The sequence below is a fragment of the Nelumbo nucifera genome, chromosome 1 (genome assembly GCF_055504915.1).
Source record: "Nelumbo nucifera cultivar China Antique chromosome 1, China Antique-T2T, whole genome shotgun sequence".
In the NCBI taxonomy this organism is placed as follows: Eukaryota; Viridiplantae; Streptophyta; class Magnoliopsida; order Proteales; family Nelumbonaceae; genus Nelumbo; species Nelumbo nucifera.
Window position 1 is genome coordinate 5,910,468 of NC_142649.1, and position 21,258 is coordinate 5,931,725.

Consider the following 21,258-nt stretch of genomic DNA (forward strand, 5'->3'; position numbering starts at 1 on the left):
CATTATTTTATCTAAATTTGGTTATTCTAGTCGCATTTGCTCAAACCTAAAAGGTTTATAGCCCCGATTTACTTTAATTTTTGTATCTAGGAGCATGAGAGAGTGGTCTCAAGTCTGAACTTAGGAATGGTAGACTAGTTAGTTGGGCATGAGAAAACAATGTTCTCCATTGGTCATTTGTGAACACCCAATCTAGTTTCTCTAGAATATTTCCTTTTCTCTAAGGTTGTGTTTGGTTTGAAGGAAAAAGTAGGAAAAGGTAGGGAAGCCTTTACAAACAGGGGCGGAGCCGGGGGGTGGCAGAGGGGAGCCATGGCCCCCCCTATGCCTTCAAAATTCTCATAAAACCATTTAAATTCCACTTATAATTTGACCCTTTACTCATGTTTTTTTAACTTTTGACCCCCCTATTCATATTTTCTAGGTTTTGGCCCCCCTCAAGAAAAAATTCTAACTCCACCCCTGTTTACAAACCTCGTATAGATTTCCTTACCTTTTCCTTCGAACCAAACATAGCTTTAGTGTATCTATTACCATTAGCTTCAAGCTCTATTAGGTTACTAGATTGTATCATAATTTCATTGAATCTACTTGCTTGACTCACGGCCGTTGTCCTTCCCCACTTGTCTTGTTGGGACCTAAAGGCATTATAATCACCAATTAAATACCAAGGATTTTGTGTTTGTTTACTAATATCTTTAATCCATTGCCAAACAGTTGCTTGTTCTACTCTGTTGGGAGGAGCATACAAGAAGGTTATATCATAATGAGTACTCGAGACTTGCTCAAAAATTTTAGCATGGATTAACCTATCATTTGAAGTTAAAATATTTAGATCTATATAATCTTTCCAAAATATCCATAGGCCATCGCATACCCAATTGGGTTTACAACAAATTACTTAAAAAACTTAAATCTGATAATTTTTCACCCTTATCGGGGTTTATACGAGCTTCCATAAAAAACAAAATATCTGGTTGATGGAACTTTAGTAGACACAAAATTTGCCAGCTATGAATTTGGCTCCTTATTCCCTTAACGTTCCATGCCAACATCCTTACCATTGCTTTATGATCTATTTTGGTTCACACGACCTGGATGTCAAATATTCATATTTTTTCATGTCTGTTTTGAGAGACATGATGCGATACGCTGAGATTAGTATTCTCAAAATAAGGGACACGAGGTCTCACTAAATAGGTGTAACCTCGGTAAGAAATAAAAGTTGTGCGATGAGTGTGATAAAATTGTATCGAGGTTGGACTGTTTTCATCTCCCACCTCTGCAACAGTCCAAACTCCAACCACCTTATCTTTCATCTTTGAAGATGTTTACGGCCTCCGGTAAGTACTCACATCCCCTTTCATGCTATTTTGTGTTTTATTCCACTGAAAAATACCTTACTCTTCCTCCCTCAACTTCAATCTCAAATCTCAGACGGCAAGGATCCAGGAGATTGTCTTTGTCTTCTCCGGCGTGGGTAATCTTGTATTTGTCTTCTCAAGCATCAAGGAGACAAGATTCCACTTCATACATCATTCACATTTTTCTTTTTTTCTTTTTTTTGCATTTTTATCAAAAATGTTTTTCCTTCCATGTGTTTTAGGTGCTTAGCGGACAAGGAGCATGGGTTCGTCTCTAAAATTTTCATCCACATCTTCTACGAAGGTCAGTTTTTATCATCATCTTCTTCCCATATTTCCTCCATTTGCTGACCCTTTTCTATTGGCTTGCCAGATCTAAACCCCTTTGCTATTGGAGAAAGCATAGATTTGTTCAAGTAGGATAAAATCAAACATCCTGCAAAATTTTCTCATCAGCCAAATGCTAGAAGCAGATTCTGTAACATAATGGGTCTTAGCAGAAAAACACAATGACCACAAATGAGAAAATAGATTTTTCCTTTCTCATCCCACTATTTCTCGACAACCAAATAAACCTTATATAGAGAATGAGAATGCCCCTCTTGTCGGATGTTGATTTAACTCCAAACCACACCCCTTGACGATTGATCCAAGCATGGTGCACCCTTAACGCCTCCAAAGGGATTGAACGGTTCCTGACACCGAAGCCACCGGTCGATAAGGCCAAGATCGCCAAGATATTCAATGATGTTGTTGCCATAGTTGTAGATGAGATGTTTTCGGAAGCTTAAGTCGATAGTGTCCGAAAGCGATAGAAACAAGAGACGCACGTAAGCTGTAGGGGTAGTTCAATTCTTGGTGTCAATAGTTAAGAATGACATCTCTACATCAGTGGAGGATGGACTCGAGTTCACAACAACCAGTGATGATGCACCCAACCTCCTTTACCATCTTCAAATCTCGCAGTCCGGCCTCAAGAGTCTCGTGAACAGAGAGGGTGAATTTGTATAATGCTTGACTTGTGTCTTGCAATGTCGGAACTACCAATCTCAAGCATACGCCTCACACCTACAATGTTTGAGGTGGCTGATCCAAACTAGTTGATCAGCTTGAGACCTGAACTCTTTGTCGAGATTGTGAACCTCTTGCGCGACAAAATCTCACAACAAGCTTCTGCCATCTGGAATAGATGCTATTATCGTTACAAGCAGTAGAAGAAGAAGAGCAGGTCAGTGACGGTCTTTCCTCACCGGAGATGGAGTTGGTCCACAGCGGTATTACCTTGTTGGAGATGGGGTTGGTGACGACGGTAACTAATATAGAGGTCGAAGGAATTGAGGGTGTGTTTGGTTTGCAGGAATTCTGATTCCAAATGTTTGGTTTGATGGAACTGGAATCCCATTTCCATTCTAGGCAGAATGGGAATCCCCCGTATGGGGAATGGCCATTCCCAACCCCTCCTTAGGTAATGTGATTCCCATTCCGGATATGAATATCATTTTTTATTCTTTTGACAAAAATGCCCTCCTCATTTTCAATCCAATTGAAGAGATTGGGAGAGCCGAACAGAGAGAACTCCATCACTCAACAGGGAGAACTCCATTGCCATCTTCCATCGCCGAACAGATAGTCGAACCAACCTCCGGCGAGGTAAGACAACAGCTAAACCATTATCCTCCTCCTCCTTCTTCTTCTTCTTCTTCATTGAAATCAACGGCGAGCCGAACCAAACTCCATCGCCATCTTCTTCTTCCTCTCCTCCTCTTCCTCATTCTTCCATCTTTTTTTTCCACTAATTGATTGGTTTTATCTTTTGCAAATCTACTCCTACTCTTTTTTGGGATCGATCTACTTCTTCACTATTACCATTAGTGGTTTTTCTGATGCAACTCAGGGTAGAAACTATCGAGAGCCATAGTCTGCTTCACAGGTATGGCTATGGAAGAAAGCCACACGAGTAACCTGCAGAGATCAAGGAAAATAACAGAGAAATATATAGAGAGAGTAATGAAAGAATTGTGATCGTGTCTAGCGCCTTCCGTCTGTGCACAGTCCTTTTATATAGACTCCTATACATCATTAACAGACTAACCGCTTGTAACTTCCAAGAACAAGTATTGACAAAATAACAGAAATAACAATGTAACAGAATTAACGAACTCCAACTAACTCCCTAACACTGACAACTCAACAAACTCAGTGACTGCACTGCATCAAATCTCCCCTCCCCAAGAACCTTTGTCTTTAAAGGTCAAAATTGGGATACTTCTGACAAAGGTCATAATAAAATTCCCAAGTAGCCTCCTCGGGTAGCCAATTGCGCCATTTAACGAGCACCTTTATAGCAGCAACATTCCCACGTTTAATAAGTTGTCTTTCCAAAATAGCTTCAGGTATCTTTGGAATAGTAGGATCCACCATAAAAGGAGGCACATCAGAAGCAACAGGAGAAGAAACACAACAAATTTTCAACTGAGAAACATGGAAGATGTTGTGTATTTGAGCACCCACAGGAAGTTTACGTTTATAAGCAACAACCCCAATTTTGTCAAGAATTTTGTAGGGACCATAGTACTTAGGCCGAAGCTTGTGATAAGGCTGCCCTGCAACTATCGTTTGCCTATATGGCTGCAACTTTAAAAACACTAAATCTCCAATTTGAAACTCCCTTTCACTGTGATTTTTATTTGCCAACTGAAGCATTCGATTTTGGGCCCTCTGCAATTGAAATTTAAGAGTCTTCAGTGTAGCCTCTCGTTGTTGCAAACTACGATCAACCTCAGCATTCTTCAATTCACTGGGCAAATATGGCAAGTGGAGTGGTGGACGCTGCCCATAAACAATTTCGTAGGGAGTAGCTTGAGCAGAGGAATGGAATGTGGTATTATACCACCATTCCGCAAGCGGTAACCAGTTGCTCCATGTAGCCGGATATTCATGACACATGCACCTTAAGTATGTTTCCAGACAACAGTTAACAAATTCAGTTTGCCCATCCGTTTGTAGATAATAAGCAGAAGAACGCAGCAAATCAACACCTTGTAACTTGAAAAGCTCATTCCAGAAATCAGAGAGGAAAACTGGATCACGGTCAGATACAATAGAGTCAGGAAGACCATGAAGCTTGAATAATTCATTGAGGTAGACTTGAGCTACCTGCAAATAGACATGTTCATGGGCCGGGTGGCCTGACGGGCCGACCCGACGGGCCGGCCTGGCCCGGCCCGACCCCCGGATGGGCTTGAATGTGGTTATAGGCCCGCGGGCTTAAATTCGGGCCAAAAAGCCCGGCCCGCAATAAATTCGAGTCGGGCTCGGGTTTTGTCAAAATAGCCCGGCCCGACCCGACCTAATATTATACTTAAAGTGATTAATGTGATTATGTCCATTTGAATAATTTTTTTGATTTAAGAATGTAAAACTGTGTTTTAAAATATAAAAGAAATGGGAAAAAAACCATCTTGTAGGCCCATTGTTCATTTAAATAGGAAAAAAAAACTATTTGAATTTTTAATTCTAATTTGAATAGGGAAAGTTATAGGCTCGGGCTCAGGCCCAAGTTATAGGCTCGGGCTCAGGCCCAAGTTATAGGCTCATTGGTCGGGCCGGGTTCGGGCTCGGGCCTAGCATATTTCCCTTAATGACAAGTGAAAGCCCGGCCCGAGCCCGGCCCATGAACAGGTCTACCTGCAAGGCAGTATAAGGATGTCGAAGGGCCATAAAATGTGCTACTTTACTGAGGCGATCTACTACAACTAATATAACATCCTTCCCAAAAGAAGAAGGCAATCCTTCAATGAAATCCATTGAAATGGAGGACCAGACAATCGCAGGTATGGGAAGTGGCTGCAAGAAACCAAGAGAAGCTAAAGCATCATATTTGCAGGTTTGACAATTTTGGCAAGCTCTTATGTACTGCTGCACATCTCTATTCATTCCTTTCCAGTAGAAAAGTGATTTAATCCTTTTCAATGTAGCATCTCTCCCTGAATGTCCCCCAAGTGGTGAGTTATGCATCCACTGCAAAAGGAGTTGTTTAAGTGCAGGGAAATCCCCAACAACCAGCTTGCCATTTCTGCGCAGCTGCTCATTACACCATGTATAACCAGGGTGGCTATTGGGCTGCTGCTGAATATCATCAATTTGAAAGAATGGTAGGATCCATCGTATGGACGCCAAAAAGGTTGCGGAATGGGTGGGCGAATTTCAAAAATTTCCTACCTTCTTCCAACTGGGAATCATATTCCCTAAATTTAGAATGCAATATTCAAGGATCCTACTTGAACCATAATCGAACCAGATCTAAACCAAAAGACAAGGGAGGAATTATACATGATCCAGAGAAGCAGTATCTCCCAAAGTTGGTGTTCACGCCCAAAGAGGACACCAAGATCCGCTCCTGCTCCATCGCCATCTTCAATCCAATTGAAGAGATTGGGAGAGCCGAACAGAGAGAACTCCATTGCCATCTTCCATCGCCGAACAGATAGTCGAAGCAACCTCCGGCGAGGTAAGACAACAGCTAAACCATTATCCTCCTCCTCCTTCTTCTTCTTCTTCTTCATTGAAATCAACGGCGAGCCGAACCAAACTCCATCGCCATCTTCTTCTTCCTCTCCTCCTCTTCCTCATTCTTCCATCTTTTTTTTCCACTAATTGATTGGTTTTATCTTTTGCAAATCTACTCCTACTCTTTTTTGGGATCGATCTACTTCTTCACTGTTACCATTAGTGGTTTTTCTGATGCAACTCAGGGTAGAAACTATCGAGAGCCATAGTCTGCTTCACAGGTATGGCTATGGAAGAAAGCCACACGAGTAACCTGCAGAGATCAAGGAAAATAATAGAGAAATATATAGAGAGAGTAATGAAAGAATTGTGATCGTGTCTAGCGCCTTCCGTCTGTGCACAGTCCTTTTATATAGACTCCTATACATCATTAACAGACTAACCGCTTGTAACTTCCAAGAACAAGTATTGACAAAATAACAGAAATAACAATGTAACAGAATTAACGAACTCCAACTAACTCCCTAACACTGACAACTCAGCAAGCTCGGTGATTGCACTGCAACATTTTCACACCAGATCCAGGTAATCGGTGAATATAGTTGGGATCTGCTCCTTTTTTTTTTCTGCGATTCATTCATTGGAACCCTTGTTCAATATGATTAGTTCAATATGCTAAAGCAGATTCTCTTTCTTTGGAACCCTTGTTCCCTTCTCATCCCTTTCCCCCTTTTTTTAATCATCAGTGAGTCGCCTTAGCTACTCCATACATTTTATTTGTTTCATGAAATATTAATTTAATCGATCGTTCAGTTTAAGTAATACACTAATACTCATTATCAGTTTGATCCCACCAACAGGGAATATTACCTTTGAGTTGTTCTAAAATTTATCCACAAACAACACTACTATAACAACCAATTTTGGATCATCATTGAACATATAAGAGTGATCGGTACTCTTCTGTTGTTTTATCTTTGATCTTGTATCTCAATTGTTTTTTGTTGCCCAAGGATAAATTCAAGATCTAAAATCAATGGGTAAATGGTGAAAATAAAAGGAAAGTATAAAATAAATCAACTCAGTATTATACCTAGAGATTTATGTGATTTGACTTATAGCATACATCCACTAGCGACAGAGGAGAAGAAATCCATAATAGATAAAAAGTAGCTTTCTGTGTATACAGCTTCCATCAAACCTTGGCTCCTAATTACACCCAAACATATGCTCACAAAAATAAATAAATAAATAAAATAATAATAATAATAATAATACACCCAAACACCCTCTCTCAATCTGGTGTAATAACAACAGATGCCATTATCTCTCTCCTCCGATTCGTTAGTAGACTTGTTGGGATTGTTTTGGCCAATTCATGGGGTTGAGTAATGATCAAACCAGCTACAACTACTAATTATGTTTTGGTTTCATGGGGTAGAAGACATGCTTGGGTGTAATCTTTAGTGATAGTAGTTAGCTGACTGCAATATCATGGGGTATACACCCAATCACCACTTGAACTGTAATATCAACAGAGTTTTCTGTTTTCCATTTATCACTATTTTTTTAATTTATAAAATTCGAAAAACCTTGTCAGTGTGTGACGTCCACTTGGCACATGCAGGGGTGGGGACCCATCTAAATCTCCATGGTAGGCCAAAAACCAATAGCTGTTACAATGATCCTAACATTCTACTCATATATCTTTATATACCTGTCAACACAGAAAAATAAAATAAGCCAAATTGTAAGCATCATCAGATGATTCAGATCCCTAAACCATATCCTACCAAGCATTCATCAAATGGTTGAAATTTTTTTCCTATTATTTTTATAAAGATCTCCCAAGTATTATATAATTTAGCTGTAGGGATTGAGGGCTGAAGTTCTGCATGTATTTGAGAGATGTTTTAGTTAGTTTCTCAATGTGCCTTCAACAGCCAAGTGAGATGATCCTCTGCAGACCGGATCTGCTCCTCACCTAGGGTGCCTTACACGCACATCCTACTATGCATTGAGAACATCTTCCGTACTTACAAGTAATTATTCATAATGCACGGTGGATGTGCATGTGAGGCGCCCAAGTGTGAGGAGCAGATCCCGTTCCCTTCCCTAGATACTTGCACAAGGAGAATTCTTCACTTTAGCACGTAAAGTCAGAATAATTTATATTTTTTAATTGCCCTCCCACACTCAGCCCATTATCCAACCCTCATGTTTCATTAATTAATTTAATAATAATAATAATAATATCACTATTTAGAATCTCTTTATATTATATATAAAATAATGCAAATTTCATGAATTCAACTAAGATTCCTACACAGTTGCATCCATCCTATAGCAGTTTTATAGAAAAATATATACATAATGGTCCCATTATGTATACATAATGAGGGGAGAGTTGATGAATTTTTAAATCTTTCGGGTAGAGACTTGCAGGGGTGCATTGCTCATTGGGTTGGAGCTTGTATTCGGTCAATTGGGTTGTTAGGGTAGTTATTGCTCTGGAGTGGCTTATTGGTCTGTAGTGTGGTTGTTGTTGCTTAGGGGGAAGAGTGCAGCGATTTTTGTTGGGAATTTATTAGTGGTGTTGTTTCAGTTAATGTGTTGTGGGGATGAGGTAGAAGGGTTTTTTCTTACTTCAATTTTCTAAGTGATTGCTTATCACCAGAGTATGTTCTTTTTTTTTTCTTTTAGTAAAATTTTTTATTATCAAAAATTTGGTTAAAGTCAAAGACAAGTTGACTAGTGGACCACCTGGCTGTTTGTTCCATCCACAGTAATAGATTCTTTATGTCAAGTTTGCCCATGTCGGTTTAGTCATTAACACTGTCAAGGCAATGCCTAAGTAACAAGGTGCTCATGGAGGGTCGCTTCACTGTTTTCTATTGGAGTTTGAATCTAAATAAGAAGTGTGGTTTCATTTCTTACTTAGTCTATAGATACAGGTTGACAGTCTTGTAAAGCACTCTGTAATTATTATCATTGCAGAATGTCATTAAAGGAGTTTCATATCTATTTTCTGCCATAGCTTTTTTTAGCAAAGGTAACTTTTATTAAATTAAAACAGGAACAAGTACATGAGAAAATGTATTACAAGCTAAAGCAGCTGAGGCAGGATTATAGAGGTAAGCAGAAGTCACTATACAAACTTTCCTTAGAAACCCCTGATTTTGCAATGATGTCTGCAACAGTGGTTTGCTCCCTAAGAATCCAGACCAGATTTACATTCAATGACTCTAAGATATCTTGAGCTTCAACTAGCAGATGAGCAAATCTCCAAGGCCCTCCTTCCTTCTCCCTTAGCCAGGCTATCGTATTTGCAGAGTCCCCTTTTATAGTTAAGGAGCAAAAGCCCAACTGTTTAGCAAGCCAAATTCCTGCAAGTGCTGACAAGACCTCTGCTTTTATAGCATCAACTCTCCCAATCAGACCACTATAAGCCCAGCTGATCCCCCACAGAAGACACCACCATTTCCTGCTTGGCTGGTAGATCCTTGGGCACTACCATCAAAGTGTAGGATCATCCCACCTTCTTCCATAATAAGGCTTCTCATGGTTGATTCAGCTCTAGGAGAGGACTGTAGGATGGCTGGAAGGTTACTTTGGAGGTCATTTAGAGACAGACCTTTGAAAGCTTCAGAATTAACCACCCAAAGGTTACAGAGGAAAGTTATGTAAGAGATTGGGTCTTCCACATTTCTGAATTTGTTTTCTAAGGCTCTGCTGTTCCATTCTTCCCAAATACCCCAAAGGATTGCATGTGTCACTGTACTCCAATATACCGTTCCTTTTTTTCCTAGACCTTTGCCTTTCCACTGCCACAGGTGGTCCACTACCTTCTCAGGGAAAACCTAGCCATAACCAAGTTTAGGAAGAAACACCAAACCTTCCTAGTGACAGGGCAGTGGAGAAGAATGTGGTTATCTGTTTACTGAGGTAAATATTGTGAACTAAAGCTTACTTTTGTCATGTTTTGATAATTGTGTTGATTGGTTCTAACTGTGGTTAATGGATGGATATGCAGAGAAAAGAGCGGGGAACCTGGCTTGAGAAACTTACTTTCGGAGTGTTTGGTCTCGGTAACAGGCAATATGAGCATTTCAATAGGTAGGAAAGGAAAATCGACTATGAAACTTCTATCATTGTTTTGGTCTTCGTTCGATTATTAAATTTCTCATATTGTTGTTTTACCTCACTTTTAAATTCTGATCTTTATGTTTTATGGGGAAAATAGGTGGCAAAGGATGTGGATGAGCTCCTTGCTGAACAGGGTATGTTTGTTTGACCTCTTTGCTATGAATTTAACAGGGTTCTTGGTTTTGAGAAGCACTGCTCTTTGGATTTGCTTTTAGAATCATCTTCTCCCTTTTGCCTATCCTCCCTGATTTGTTCATCAAAATTTCAACTGGCCATTGCTGTTAGCATGAATAAGTACAATAACACCTTTTATACGTTTAGGATCTTGGAAGACACTCTTTATATGGGTTTGGTAACTGGCGTGAACCACATCTTTAGTGTCGCACATAGATGTTTCCTCTTTCTTTTATACCATTGGAGATTCATTCTAATGGTTGATATCACATTGGCACTTATATATGTGCTTTTATAACTATTTTCCTATTTGCCCATGATCAGATGGTATGGATGATCATGCTTTCCTTGTTAATTCTAATCAGTGATAAATTGATGATAATATCAATTATAACTATAATGACTCAACTGTTAGATAGTGTATGCCCTTAGCTCCAATCAGAATGATGTACATTATGACATTTAATGTAAATGAATAAAGTATCTATTTGATTCATGTTATTATGGTGTGTTTCTGTGTAATACCCTTAAACTGGACACATATGAGACTCGTGTTAGTTTAGAATCTTCAGTCATTGGATAGATTTGGGGATATTTATCCTGCCAAGGCTGACACTGATGTGCCGCTAAGTTGGTTGGGGTGGCTTGTCTCAGCTACCAGGGTGAGACCTGAGGTACATGCAGTGTGGGTTTTCTTGAAACCCTGAACCAGACCAGATTTCCAGTATTGCCCTAGACCTTAGAGATATATGTGCAAAACTGGAATGTTACACCTGACCCCTAGACTCGATTATGATACTGCACTAGGTGTCGGATTGGGCTATCTTTGATATGCCAATCAGTGAGATCCTTAGAGGGGGTCAAAACCTAGGTATGTTGAGACAGTCCGAGAATTCATCTGAGTAGGTGATCATAGTGACAGGATCAACCCCTTTGTCGGACAAAGAGAATGATCAGGGATGCACTCTCTCTGATGGAAACCAAAGCTGTTGGCAGCCGATTTCAACTGTTGAAATTAGTTTTGCAATAATATATATATATATATATATATATATATATATATATATATATATATATATATATGGGCTGAGAGGTTAAGTGTAAGACCATTGAGGATAATACCTGATGTACTAATCTTGCATTTGCCCACAGTCCTTGGGTTTTTATAAGGTGGCTTGACCTAGGGACCATTTAGTGTAAATGTTGGGCCTATTAAGAGCCCATGGTGATAGACTCAGGGGTTCACTGTTTCATACAGTGAATTCGGCCAGGCCTTGTAATAGAGGTTGGGCTGAACCCATGTGGCTGATGTGTAGATCAATGTTTGGGTCCCATGCCATACAAGGATACCCAACTAAGCAGCAGTTTGGAAGATAAGAGAGCACATGGACTTAATGGGCCTAAAGCCCAATTCAAACTGGTTTAATATGATTAATTAAAGAATGGGCAATTCTGGGATTTAGATCAACAGATGGGATAAGGAGTTATCCCTATCCATTCAAAGAGTCCAGATCCAAATAAAGATTTGGATTAGGAAATTCCTAATAAGATTAGGAGGGTTGATCTTTATCTGCATATAAGATAACGGATTATACTTATCTCTTAAAGAGAGTCTAGATACAAATACAAGATTTGGATTAGGAAACTTCTAATGGGATTAGGAGAACCTCTCTTTAAAGCTATAAATAGAGGAGAAGGGCGAACCCCAGTTCACCAATCAGATTACTGATACAAGAGAGAAGACACCATATAGTTAGACTGATGCCATTTTCTGCTCTTGCCTTTCCTACTGTTGCCACCATAGCCAGTTCGATCTCCACCTATAGGAGCGATCAAGAAAGGTTCTTGATATCAGTTTTTGGAGAAAAACTGATCTGAAGTCGTGCTCACTCGCCCTCCATCAAATTCTTGGTGAAGAATCAGGTTCTTGCTTAAGGACCACCCTGTTGATTCTGCTACAATCTACACTGTGTCATCTTCAGTGGGAGCAGTCTTTGGAGATCTCCTTGAGCGTGAACACCTTCATTGGGAGTTACTACTACTCTGTATCAGGTATATCCCTCTCCTACTCTTTTGGTTTTAGATCTGGTCTGGTTTATGGTTCAAAATTGATAATTGAAAATGCAGTTTTCTAAAATAAGGAATGTGATTCCCATATGGAAGAGAGATAAATTTATGAAATTTCGCCCAACCTACCTGCAGGGCTTGACTATTCATATGATGGATCTCTCAATCCTTTATCAACTACCAATGTGTAATGGAGTGTTAACTCTTTTTTTCATTAATTATTTTATATTAGCATATGCAACCAAATTTCGTAATCTAATAATTTGAGGATCAGCAACAGTAGTACCTAGTATTTTTTCTATTGTTATTGCTGTTGGGTGGTTGGTTAGGTATTCAATCAAATAAATTCAGTACTTTGTTAACTACAAGCAGCCAATTAATCAGATTTTGGTTTAACAATTTGTTTTCAAGATTAGATGTTTGGCTTTGTCATTGCTTTTTCCTACACTGCCATGCCGATGAATGCTTGTGGTAAGCTCATGAGGCATAGCCACTTAATTTAAAGCACAAATACTTAACACAACTTCTGAATTGTGAACAGATCGAGTTAATGTAACTACTTGTTATCAATATGCCTCATTATTCTTTAGTAGAATTTTGACTAGTTAAGCATACTCATTTGTTTGTTAAGTTATCTAAATTTGATCCACCACAAGATGTGTGTGAAGAATATTTTTTACAAATGAATTAATACATACATCATTATATTGGTATGTATTTGTCAAGCTAACCAAAATGCATAAATCACATTAGAAAGTATATACAATATATGAAATTTTGTATTATTATACCCAGTCAAATCTATAGCTCTTATCTTGAATTCTTATAAAGCTTTCTTGCTTTAATAGGTGGGAAACGACTTGTCCCTGTGGGTCTTGGATATGATGATCAGTGTATTGAAGATGACTTTGCAACATGGTACTACGAATTTTTCTTGCTTTTTTGAATTGATATATTTTTCTGCTTCATCCTTACTTTCTTCATTATGTTGTATTAAAATGTTTGGCATGGCTTCAACTATTGTTGTTATAGGCGAGAATTGGTATGGCCTGAGTTGGATCAGCTGCTGAGGGATGAGGATGATACATCTGTTTCCACTCCTTACACTGCTGCTGTTCCAGAGTACCGGGTCATATTTTATGATCCTGCAGATGTGCCAGTAAAAGGCAATAACTGGAGTAATGCAAATAAATGGTCATGCTGTATATGATATTCAACATCCATGCAGGTACTAGTGGAAGTTAAGAATTCTGGATTTTAAGTTCAGTATAGTACTTTTCAAATCTGAATCATGTCCTATTTGAATGAAGGTCTAATGTGGTTGTGCGGAGAGAACTTCACACCCCAGAATCTGATCGTTCTTGCATTCATGTTGAATTTGACATTTCAGGCACTCGTTCAAGTGGCATGGCAATTTTGTTTTCGTGAGTTTTGTTCTTGTTTGGTGCAATATTTAGGTACTGTGAACTACCATGAATTTGTTCATGTTTTATTAGATATAATTCATAAATCATAATTGTTAGTGAGAATGATTTGATTTTAAAGATGTCATCAGATGGAAGTTCTTATGACAGAACCGGTTTAATTACATGAATTCTCAATGCGTGTATATGTTGAAAATATATAATTAGTGGATGTTTTTGAGGTTCTTTTAACAGAGGCAGAATTGAAAACTTTGGCTGATTTTGATTTCAGCTTCTAGTTGAACCAAACAGCTCCGACTCCGGCTGCGAATCAAACGGACCCTGATTATAGTCTTCAAATTTTAGAACAAAGGGTTGGAATTGAAAAGGGGTTTTATGTTAAAAATAAATAAAATAAATGTATGGGAATGGGAATTACATTCTCTAGAAAGGAGTCAGGAATGGTCATTTCCCATTCCACCTAGAATGGGAATGAGATTCTCATTCCGACCAATCAAATGGCAAGAATCGGAATGGGCCATTCTAATTCCGATTTCAGACTTGTATTCCCTCGAACCAAACACATCTATTTAGCATTTACTAACCATGGTCCATTTTCTATGACATGCTTTGTGGGGAGACGCAAAGGATAGCAAGAAGTATCCATTTCCTAGCGGTTTTATGCATACCAGTTATTTTCCACGATACGTTAACTCTGTGCGCGATGGCACTACCAAACCATGTTTGAGTTGTCAATTAATATAGTGAGATTCAGCTGTTGTGCTATTCATGGTTTTTAAAACCGATCCGTTGATCGAATCAGTCAGGGGTCTGGTTACCGGGTCAAACAGTCTGACCATTTGAATCAAATGCTTGGCCCATTCTAATAAAAAAGTAAAAAAATTCAAAAAAATAAAAATATGGTTAAAATCTTTTGAACGGTTTAAATGATTAACTGCCCAGTTCAGCGGTTTGTGGATCAAAATCAATAATTTTGGGGGAAAGTCTGGTTTTTGAGGAAAATGAAACCGGTCCCGATTTTTTTTTTATCCGGTCCAGTTTTAAAAACCATGATACTATCTTTTTCCTTCTGGGAGAGATTAATACGCTGACTCTACTCGGTTCTCCCTTCTCCATCGCCATCCTCTTATGAGATTTGGGTTTTGAATTATTTGAGTGTTCATGCACATAGTCAAAGCCTTGATGTCTATATACTCCCTTGCATTTTCTTTTATTTTTCTTTCTTTGGGGTGGTTGAGGTCAAAAACTCTTCAGTTAAAAGTCTGAACCACCTTCGTCTTTTGAAGGGAAGCCTTGATGTCTATATACTCCCTTGCATTTTCTTTTATTTTTCTTTCTTTGGGGTGGTTGAGATCAAAAACTCTTCATTTAAAAGTCTGAACCACCTTCGTCTTTTTGAAGGGAAGGATGTTTTGCTTGCTGTCTCAAGGTATATCCCTATGATGTTTGCTAACAGTGTACTTTGAGTTATTATTCTTAAAAACATTAGTGTAGTTTGTTGGTTCTATGCTATTTGAGTCCCCCCTTGATGGTTCTGACCAATGTTTTCGAACCCTCGTTGATTCGGACGGTTAGACCGTTCGGACTGGAAACCGTTTAGGTGATTGGTTCTATTTTACCCCAAACAGAGTATTTGGTCAAAACCGTTGAATTAGTCAACGAACCGTTGACCCAAACAATTTGACTGGTAAATCGTTCGACCTAGAGAACGGTTTGTTGCTCAAATCTCATATCCGAGAAATCTCTGAGATTGAGAAATCAGAAATCTCTGAGATTGAGAAATCTCAAATCTGAGAAACCTCTGAGATTGAGAAATCTCATATTTGAGACTGAGAAATCTCATATTTGAGACTGAGAAATCTCGTGTGAGAAGGTGTGAGAGAGAGTGAGATTTGAGATTGAGAAAGCCGTTGTAGTTCGTCGTCACCGCTGCAAGCCTGCAAGTCCTCCTCTTCTTCTTCTAAACTCTTTCAGTTCAGCCGACAATTTTCTTTAAACAACCCTTATTTTCTCTTATATAATGTGCATCTTACCCTAATATTTCAATCTAAAGGGTAAGATGCTCAAACCGTTTGACTCTAACAGTCAAACCGTTGACCCAGAAACCGGTGGCCAGAACGGTTCCGTTTCTGGGTTAGATTTTAAAACCTTGGTTCTGACTCACTTACTGCTAAGGATAAGCGTAAGCAAGAAATACTGAAAAATCGAACTTAACCGATGGAATCGAACTGAAAAATCTGACTTACCTAACCGATCGGTTTGGTTTCAGTTAATGGTATACATATATTTATATTATATATATATATATATATATATATATATATATATATATATATATATATATTTATGTATATTATATATATTATAAATGAATATATGTATTATATTATAAATATATACATTTATAATATATAATATATTATTTATTATTTATAATATAATATTTTATATTTATTATATATAATACTATGAACACCAACGAACCAAACTAGAGATTAACCGAACCAATTGACTAGTTAATTGATCGACTTTAGTTCAGTTTCAGTTACTAGTTTTCCAAAAAACGGTACCACCGACTTGGTTTGAAAAAAAAGCCCATGGTTTGGTTAATCTATAAAATATTTTTGTAAAAATACCAAGGTTTTTAAAACCGAACCGGATAACGAAACTATTAGGGATTCGGTTCTCGGGTCGATCTGCCTGGCCATTTGAACCAAACGTATCGCCCCTTCTGACAAAAAAAATAAAAATAAATAAAAACGGCCAAAATTGTTGGACAGTTCGAATGGTTTGACCACCCGAGTTAGCGGTTTGTTGACCAAATCAACGGTTTTTGGTGAAATAACGGTTTTGGGGTAAAACATCCCAGTTTTTCCGGTCCGATCTAATTTTAAAAACCATGAAAAATACAAAGAATTATAAAATGTATGTATAAACATATCATTATATAGCATTTTTATTTTAGTAATTTTAGTTATGACATCATGGGTCAATCTATTTGACCCAGATGGTTGAACTGCATGGGTTGTCGGTTTAAGTTTTCGTCTTTTATCGTGTTGTTGGGGGAAGATCTATCTCTTGAAAGATTCCACCCCCAAAGATGCTAAAAGCTCAATTCAAACTTGTTTCGAAAAACTATAAATAAAACTTCTCGCCTTTTTTGTCTCGTGTTCATACAAAAATATGCACCTCCAACCAAACGTTGAACTACTATAAAATCTTTATGTAAAAACCCACAAAAGACTTACCAAATGGCACCTAATTAATCGGGTCTAAACCAGGTAACCAGAATCAAACATAACCGGTTGGTTTCAAGATCCGACCAAGATGAAAGTGAAGAAATATATAGATAAGCAACATCAAAACCATTACCAATTCACACAAATACAAAAAATCAATTAACCCACAGATTGAATGTGACGTATTAATTCTTGAATCTTGATGACAAAGGCCCCCGGAGTTTAATTCCGAAATTATATACATGAATCCCCTACAAATCCCATCAACTCAAAGCAGCAAACCCCCCTCCTCTCATCATCTGTTTGAACTCCTTGTAATTCACCATCCCATCTCCATCCACGTCCACCTTGTTTATCATCTTCTTGCAATCTTCCACGGTTCTCCCTTGCTTCAGCCCCAGCGACGACAGCACCGACCTCAACTCCTCAACCGTGATGAACCCATCTCCGTTCTGGTCAAACACATTGAATGCCTCCCTCATGTCCTCTTCCTCGTCCCGCTCGTCCATTATCGTCTTATACAATGTATTGAACTCCTCAACGTCCACGCACCCATCTCCGTTCACGTCGATCTTCTCGATCATATGGCCGAGGTCGCTGTCGGGGATGAAGATGCCCAGATTCTGCAGCGAGTCATTGAGCTCCTTCTTTGTGATCCGGCCATCCCCGTTCCTGTCGAACATCTGGAACACCCGCTTCAGCTCTGCCGTCTCCATTGTTTGCTGAATTAACGACCACGACGACGTAGGTAGGGATGATTGCTTGGGTGGTTCTTCTGTGCTACTAGTTTGGCGCTGGGAATTGGAGAACCGAGAGGGAGCGAGAAATGATCTAAGTTTCTTGGGGACAAAAAAGGAGGAGGATTGAATTAAGAAGAATGTAAAGATGGAAAATCGTTGACAGAGCGGTTGGCATGGAGAGAGAATTTGTGGTCGGAGTTGTTGTTGTTGAGAGAAAGAAGAGCGGAGAAAAAATAGGCGCTTAGAAGAGGCATTGGGGTCCTACAACAACGGCTGGATCGATCACTAATTTGATTTCTTCGTTGCTTTTCTTCTTTCTCTTTATTAAAAGCAATAAATAAAGCTGTCTTCGATTTCAACGCGTTTTTTAGTTTTTTTTTTTGTAAAACAAATACACCAAACGCGTTTTTTAGTTATTGCCTTGTTGGGACGCGCTTTGTTAGTGGTTTGGTACTTTGGTTTGCTTCATTTTTCTTCTTCCATTTTTGAATTTTAAAATGGGGAGAGGGGCAGAAAAAATGGCCGTTAATAACGGATATAAATAATACGAGAGACGTTGGAGTTAATATTGGAAGTACATGAGCACTGGCGCACTGTTACTGGGATGGGTCGGATTGATATCAATTCAAGTCGCTCGAATATAACCCGGTCCATGACACCTCCTCCCGCCAAACGCGGACGATGACAGTTGGAAAATTGCTGTGGTGCAATGGGAATTGGAAAAAGGAGTTGGCAGGAGGATGGGTTGGGAGTTGGTTGGCATTTTCCCCAAAATGTTGGGGACCATGTCGAGACGTGACAACTGTAAATGATGGAGCGGTAGCACCGAATTTCGGTTATAGTGTAGATTTTAGAAGTCAAGTCCAGAATCTCCAGATGGGTGGGTGGGTTCCACGACTCCGGATCTTCTGCCCATGCCTACCCATAATAGGCTATCCATGGTGAACTGGGTACATCTCCCCCTGCATAATACTATATAGAGGATGAGATGTTTTCCATTTATGGCTGCGATAAATGTGGGCAAGAGATCCCGATTCGGGTTCCACAATGTCTCTCTGCGAATAACTTAAGAGTTCTTACATTTGTTGTTAAATAGTGAATCACCTCGTACTAATTACGGGGAATCAATAATGTTAAATTTATATTATGTAATCAATAAGGTTAAATTTATATTTATAAATATTTTAAATAATTATTAAAATTTTAAAAAATAAATTTTCAATAATTATTAGTATATGTAAAGTTTTCTTTTGTTATGATACATAGAGAGTTAATAATTAACTGAGGTTGATAGAATGTAGGCAGAAGTGGTTGTGAATAACCACTTTTGCATTTTTTGCATTTTTTATGAATTCATTGAAAATGGTGGTAGTGGGTTGTGGGCTTTAGCATCAACATATCAGAAAACGCCACGTGTCTAGCTTTCTAGAAAAATGAGAAGGCCATGTGTCTGAATGGTGGAGGGTTGTAGTCTGGTAGTGGGTTGTGGGCTTTAGCAGGAATTTCTCAGAAATTGTCATGTGTCTGACTTTCTGGAAAATGAGAAAGCTACTTGTATAGTGGTAGTGGGTTGTGAGCTTTAAGAGCAACTTCTCAGGAAATGCCATGTGTCTAAATTTGAAAAAGCCACTTGAGCTTCGAAGAGGTCCCGACGAAGGCTTCAAAGAGATCCCGAGGTTGCGGCTCCAGAGGCACCCTCTATCGAGTTCCCAGGGGAGGAGGTCCGTCCCCAACCCCCGGTTGTTGACTAGGACAAGGATCAGGATGAGGGGACCCCGCCTTGCGAGCCTAAAGGTACTTCGATGCCTGAGCCTCAGCCCCCTTCAACAAAGGAGAGCATAATGACTCCGAGGCTCGGGCTCCTTAAGAGCAAGGATGTCGTGTTTCCTGAGGAGGTCACAGAGTGGGATGGCATGTCAACAAGTCAGCTCGGAGGAAGGGCAACCTACTACTGTATGGTGGTAAGTAACCTGCCCCTTCACTTACTTTCTTATTCTTCTGCCAATGACACTTACGCTTGCTTTCGATTTTTTAAGTGAACTCCGCTATTCACTTGCTCGTCTACCAATCAGAGATCTGCTTGAAGCGAGCTCGGGAGGTCGAGGAGAACGCTCGGAAGCTTTATCGCGAGTTGGACTTATCTCGGGGGGAAGTTCTTAGAGCCGAAAGGGGAGCTCAGAGCCAGGAGGAGCTGATCCTGGTGCTGACAGAGGAAAAGAAGAAGCTCAAGGGGGAGAAGAAAGCTCTCATCTGAGAGAATGAAAACCTTGAGGCGATGATCAAAGAGCGCACTGAGATCTTTGACACCGGCATTCAGGAGGCGAGGATTCAAGAAAGATATCGCGCCATCAAGGAGTTCAACGAGTCCCCTGAGTTTCACGACTTCCAGGTCGAGTATGGCTCTGGCTCGTATTGGTCGGGCTTCAAGCTCTACAAGTGGTTGAAGTTTCCTAAGCTCGACTTTGGACCGATCTCCATGTTCATCGTTACTCCTAAGATGGCGAAGGAAGCTGACGGGGAACCTGACTCCTCCGAGAGAGAAAGCGATGACGAACTTCTCAAGGCGAGACCTTCAGGGGAGGCAGGCCAAGATGTCGTAGAGGAGGACCACATGGAGACCGACCTACCTACTAGAGGGGATTCTGGCATATCTGATGCTTAAACATGCCTTTTTTCTTGGACCCCCCCCCCCATATAGTGTATGACCCGGGCCTCCGAGCCTGGTTATAGCAACCATGTATTCGGAACCTTTATGTTAATGAAATATAATGATTCAAAAAATCTTGTGCAAAAGATCTAAGTAAAAAATTTTCCTAAGTGTTGGTTATCCCAAAATGCTAGACTAGCGAGCTAGACTCCAGGTGGGACTAACCTTATGTTATTGTACGCCGAGGTGGATAGACACTTTAGGGTATATACCCGACCTGCCTATGCACGGGCTACTTAGAGGCGATTGGTTATTCCGAAGTGCCAGACTGGCGAGCTAGACTCCAGGTGGAACTAACCTTATGTTGTGGTACGCCAAGGTGGATAGACATTGTAGGGTATATACCCGACTTGTCTATGCATGGGCTACTTGGAGGCGATTGGTTATTCTGAAGTGCCAGACTGACAAGTTAGACTCCAAGTGGAATTAACCTTATGTTGTGGTATGCTGAGGTGGATAGACACTGTAGCATATATACCCGACCTATCTATGCGCGGGCTACTTAGAGGCGATTGGTTATTCTAAAGTGCCAAACTGGCAAGCTGGACTCCAGGTGGAATTAACCTTATGTCGTGGTACGCTAAGGTGGATAGACATTGTAGGGTATATACCCGACCTGTCTATGCATGGGCTACTAAGGGGAATTAGGGATCGTTGTGCCTATGCCGAGGAGGCGACTAGGACTTGTCTGCCCATACCGAAGAGGCGACTAGGACTTATATGTCCATGCCGAAGAGGTGACTAGGACCTATCATATTGCCGAGATCTTTTTGTCAGCTCGGCACCGTAGCCCTTAGGCTTCTAGGAGTGACTCACTGTCCTCTCTCTAGTCGGTCGTCTTTTTTGATCAGTTCGGTGGTCCCATAGACTTAGACAATTTTTTCCTTG

The 21,258-nt window shown here is 39.7% G+C and overlaps 1 protein-coding gene and 1 long non-coding RNA gene across 2 annotated transcripts; one reads left to right on the top strand and one right to left on the bottom strand.

The window, feature by feature from the left end:
* The first annotated feature begins 8,861 nt into the window (after window positions 1-8,861).
* On the top strand, window positions 8,862-13,914 carry LOC104605193 (uncharacterized). Its single transcript, XR_016077247.1, has 7 exons — window positions 8,862-9,818; window positions 9,907-9,989; window positions 10,117-10,153; window positions 11,998-12,245; window positions 13,109-13,178; window positions 13,293-13,488; window positions 13,571-13,914. It is a non-coding gene; the product is annotated as an uncharacterized LOC104605193 (long non-coding RNA).
* A 3,099-nt stretch (window positions 13,915-17,013) lies between these two features.
* LOC104605192 (Calcium-binding EF-hand family protein) lies at window positions 17,014-17,974 on the bottom strand. Its single transcript, XM_010269838.3, has one exon. The coding sequence runs from the start codon at window positions 17,637-17,639 to the stop codon at window positions 17,187-17,189; it is 453 nt and encodes a 150-aa protein (XP_010268140.2). The 5' UTR covers window positions 17,640-17,974; the 3' UTR covers window positions 17,014-17,186.
* Window positions 17,975-21,258: the final 3,284 nt, after the last annotated feature.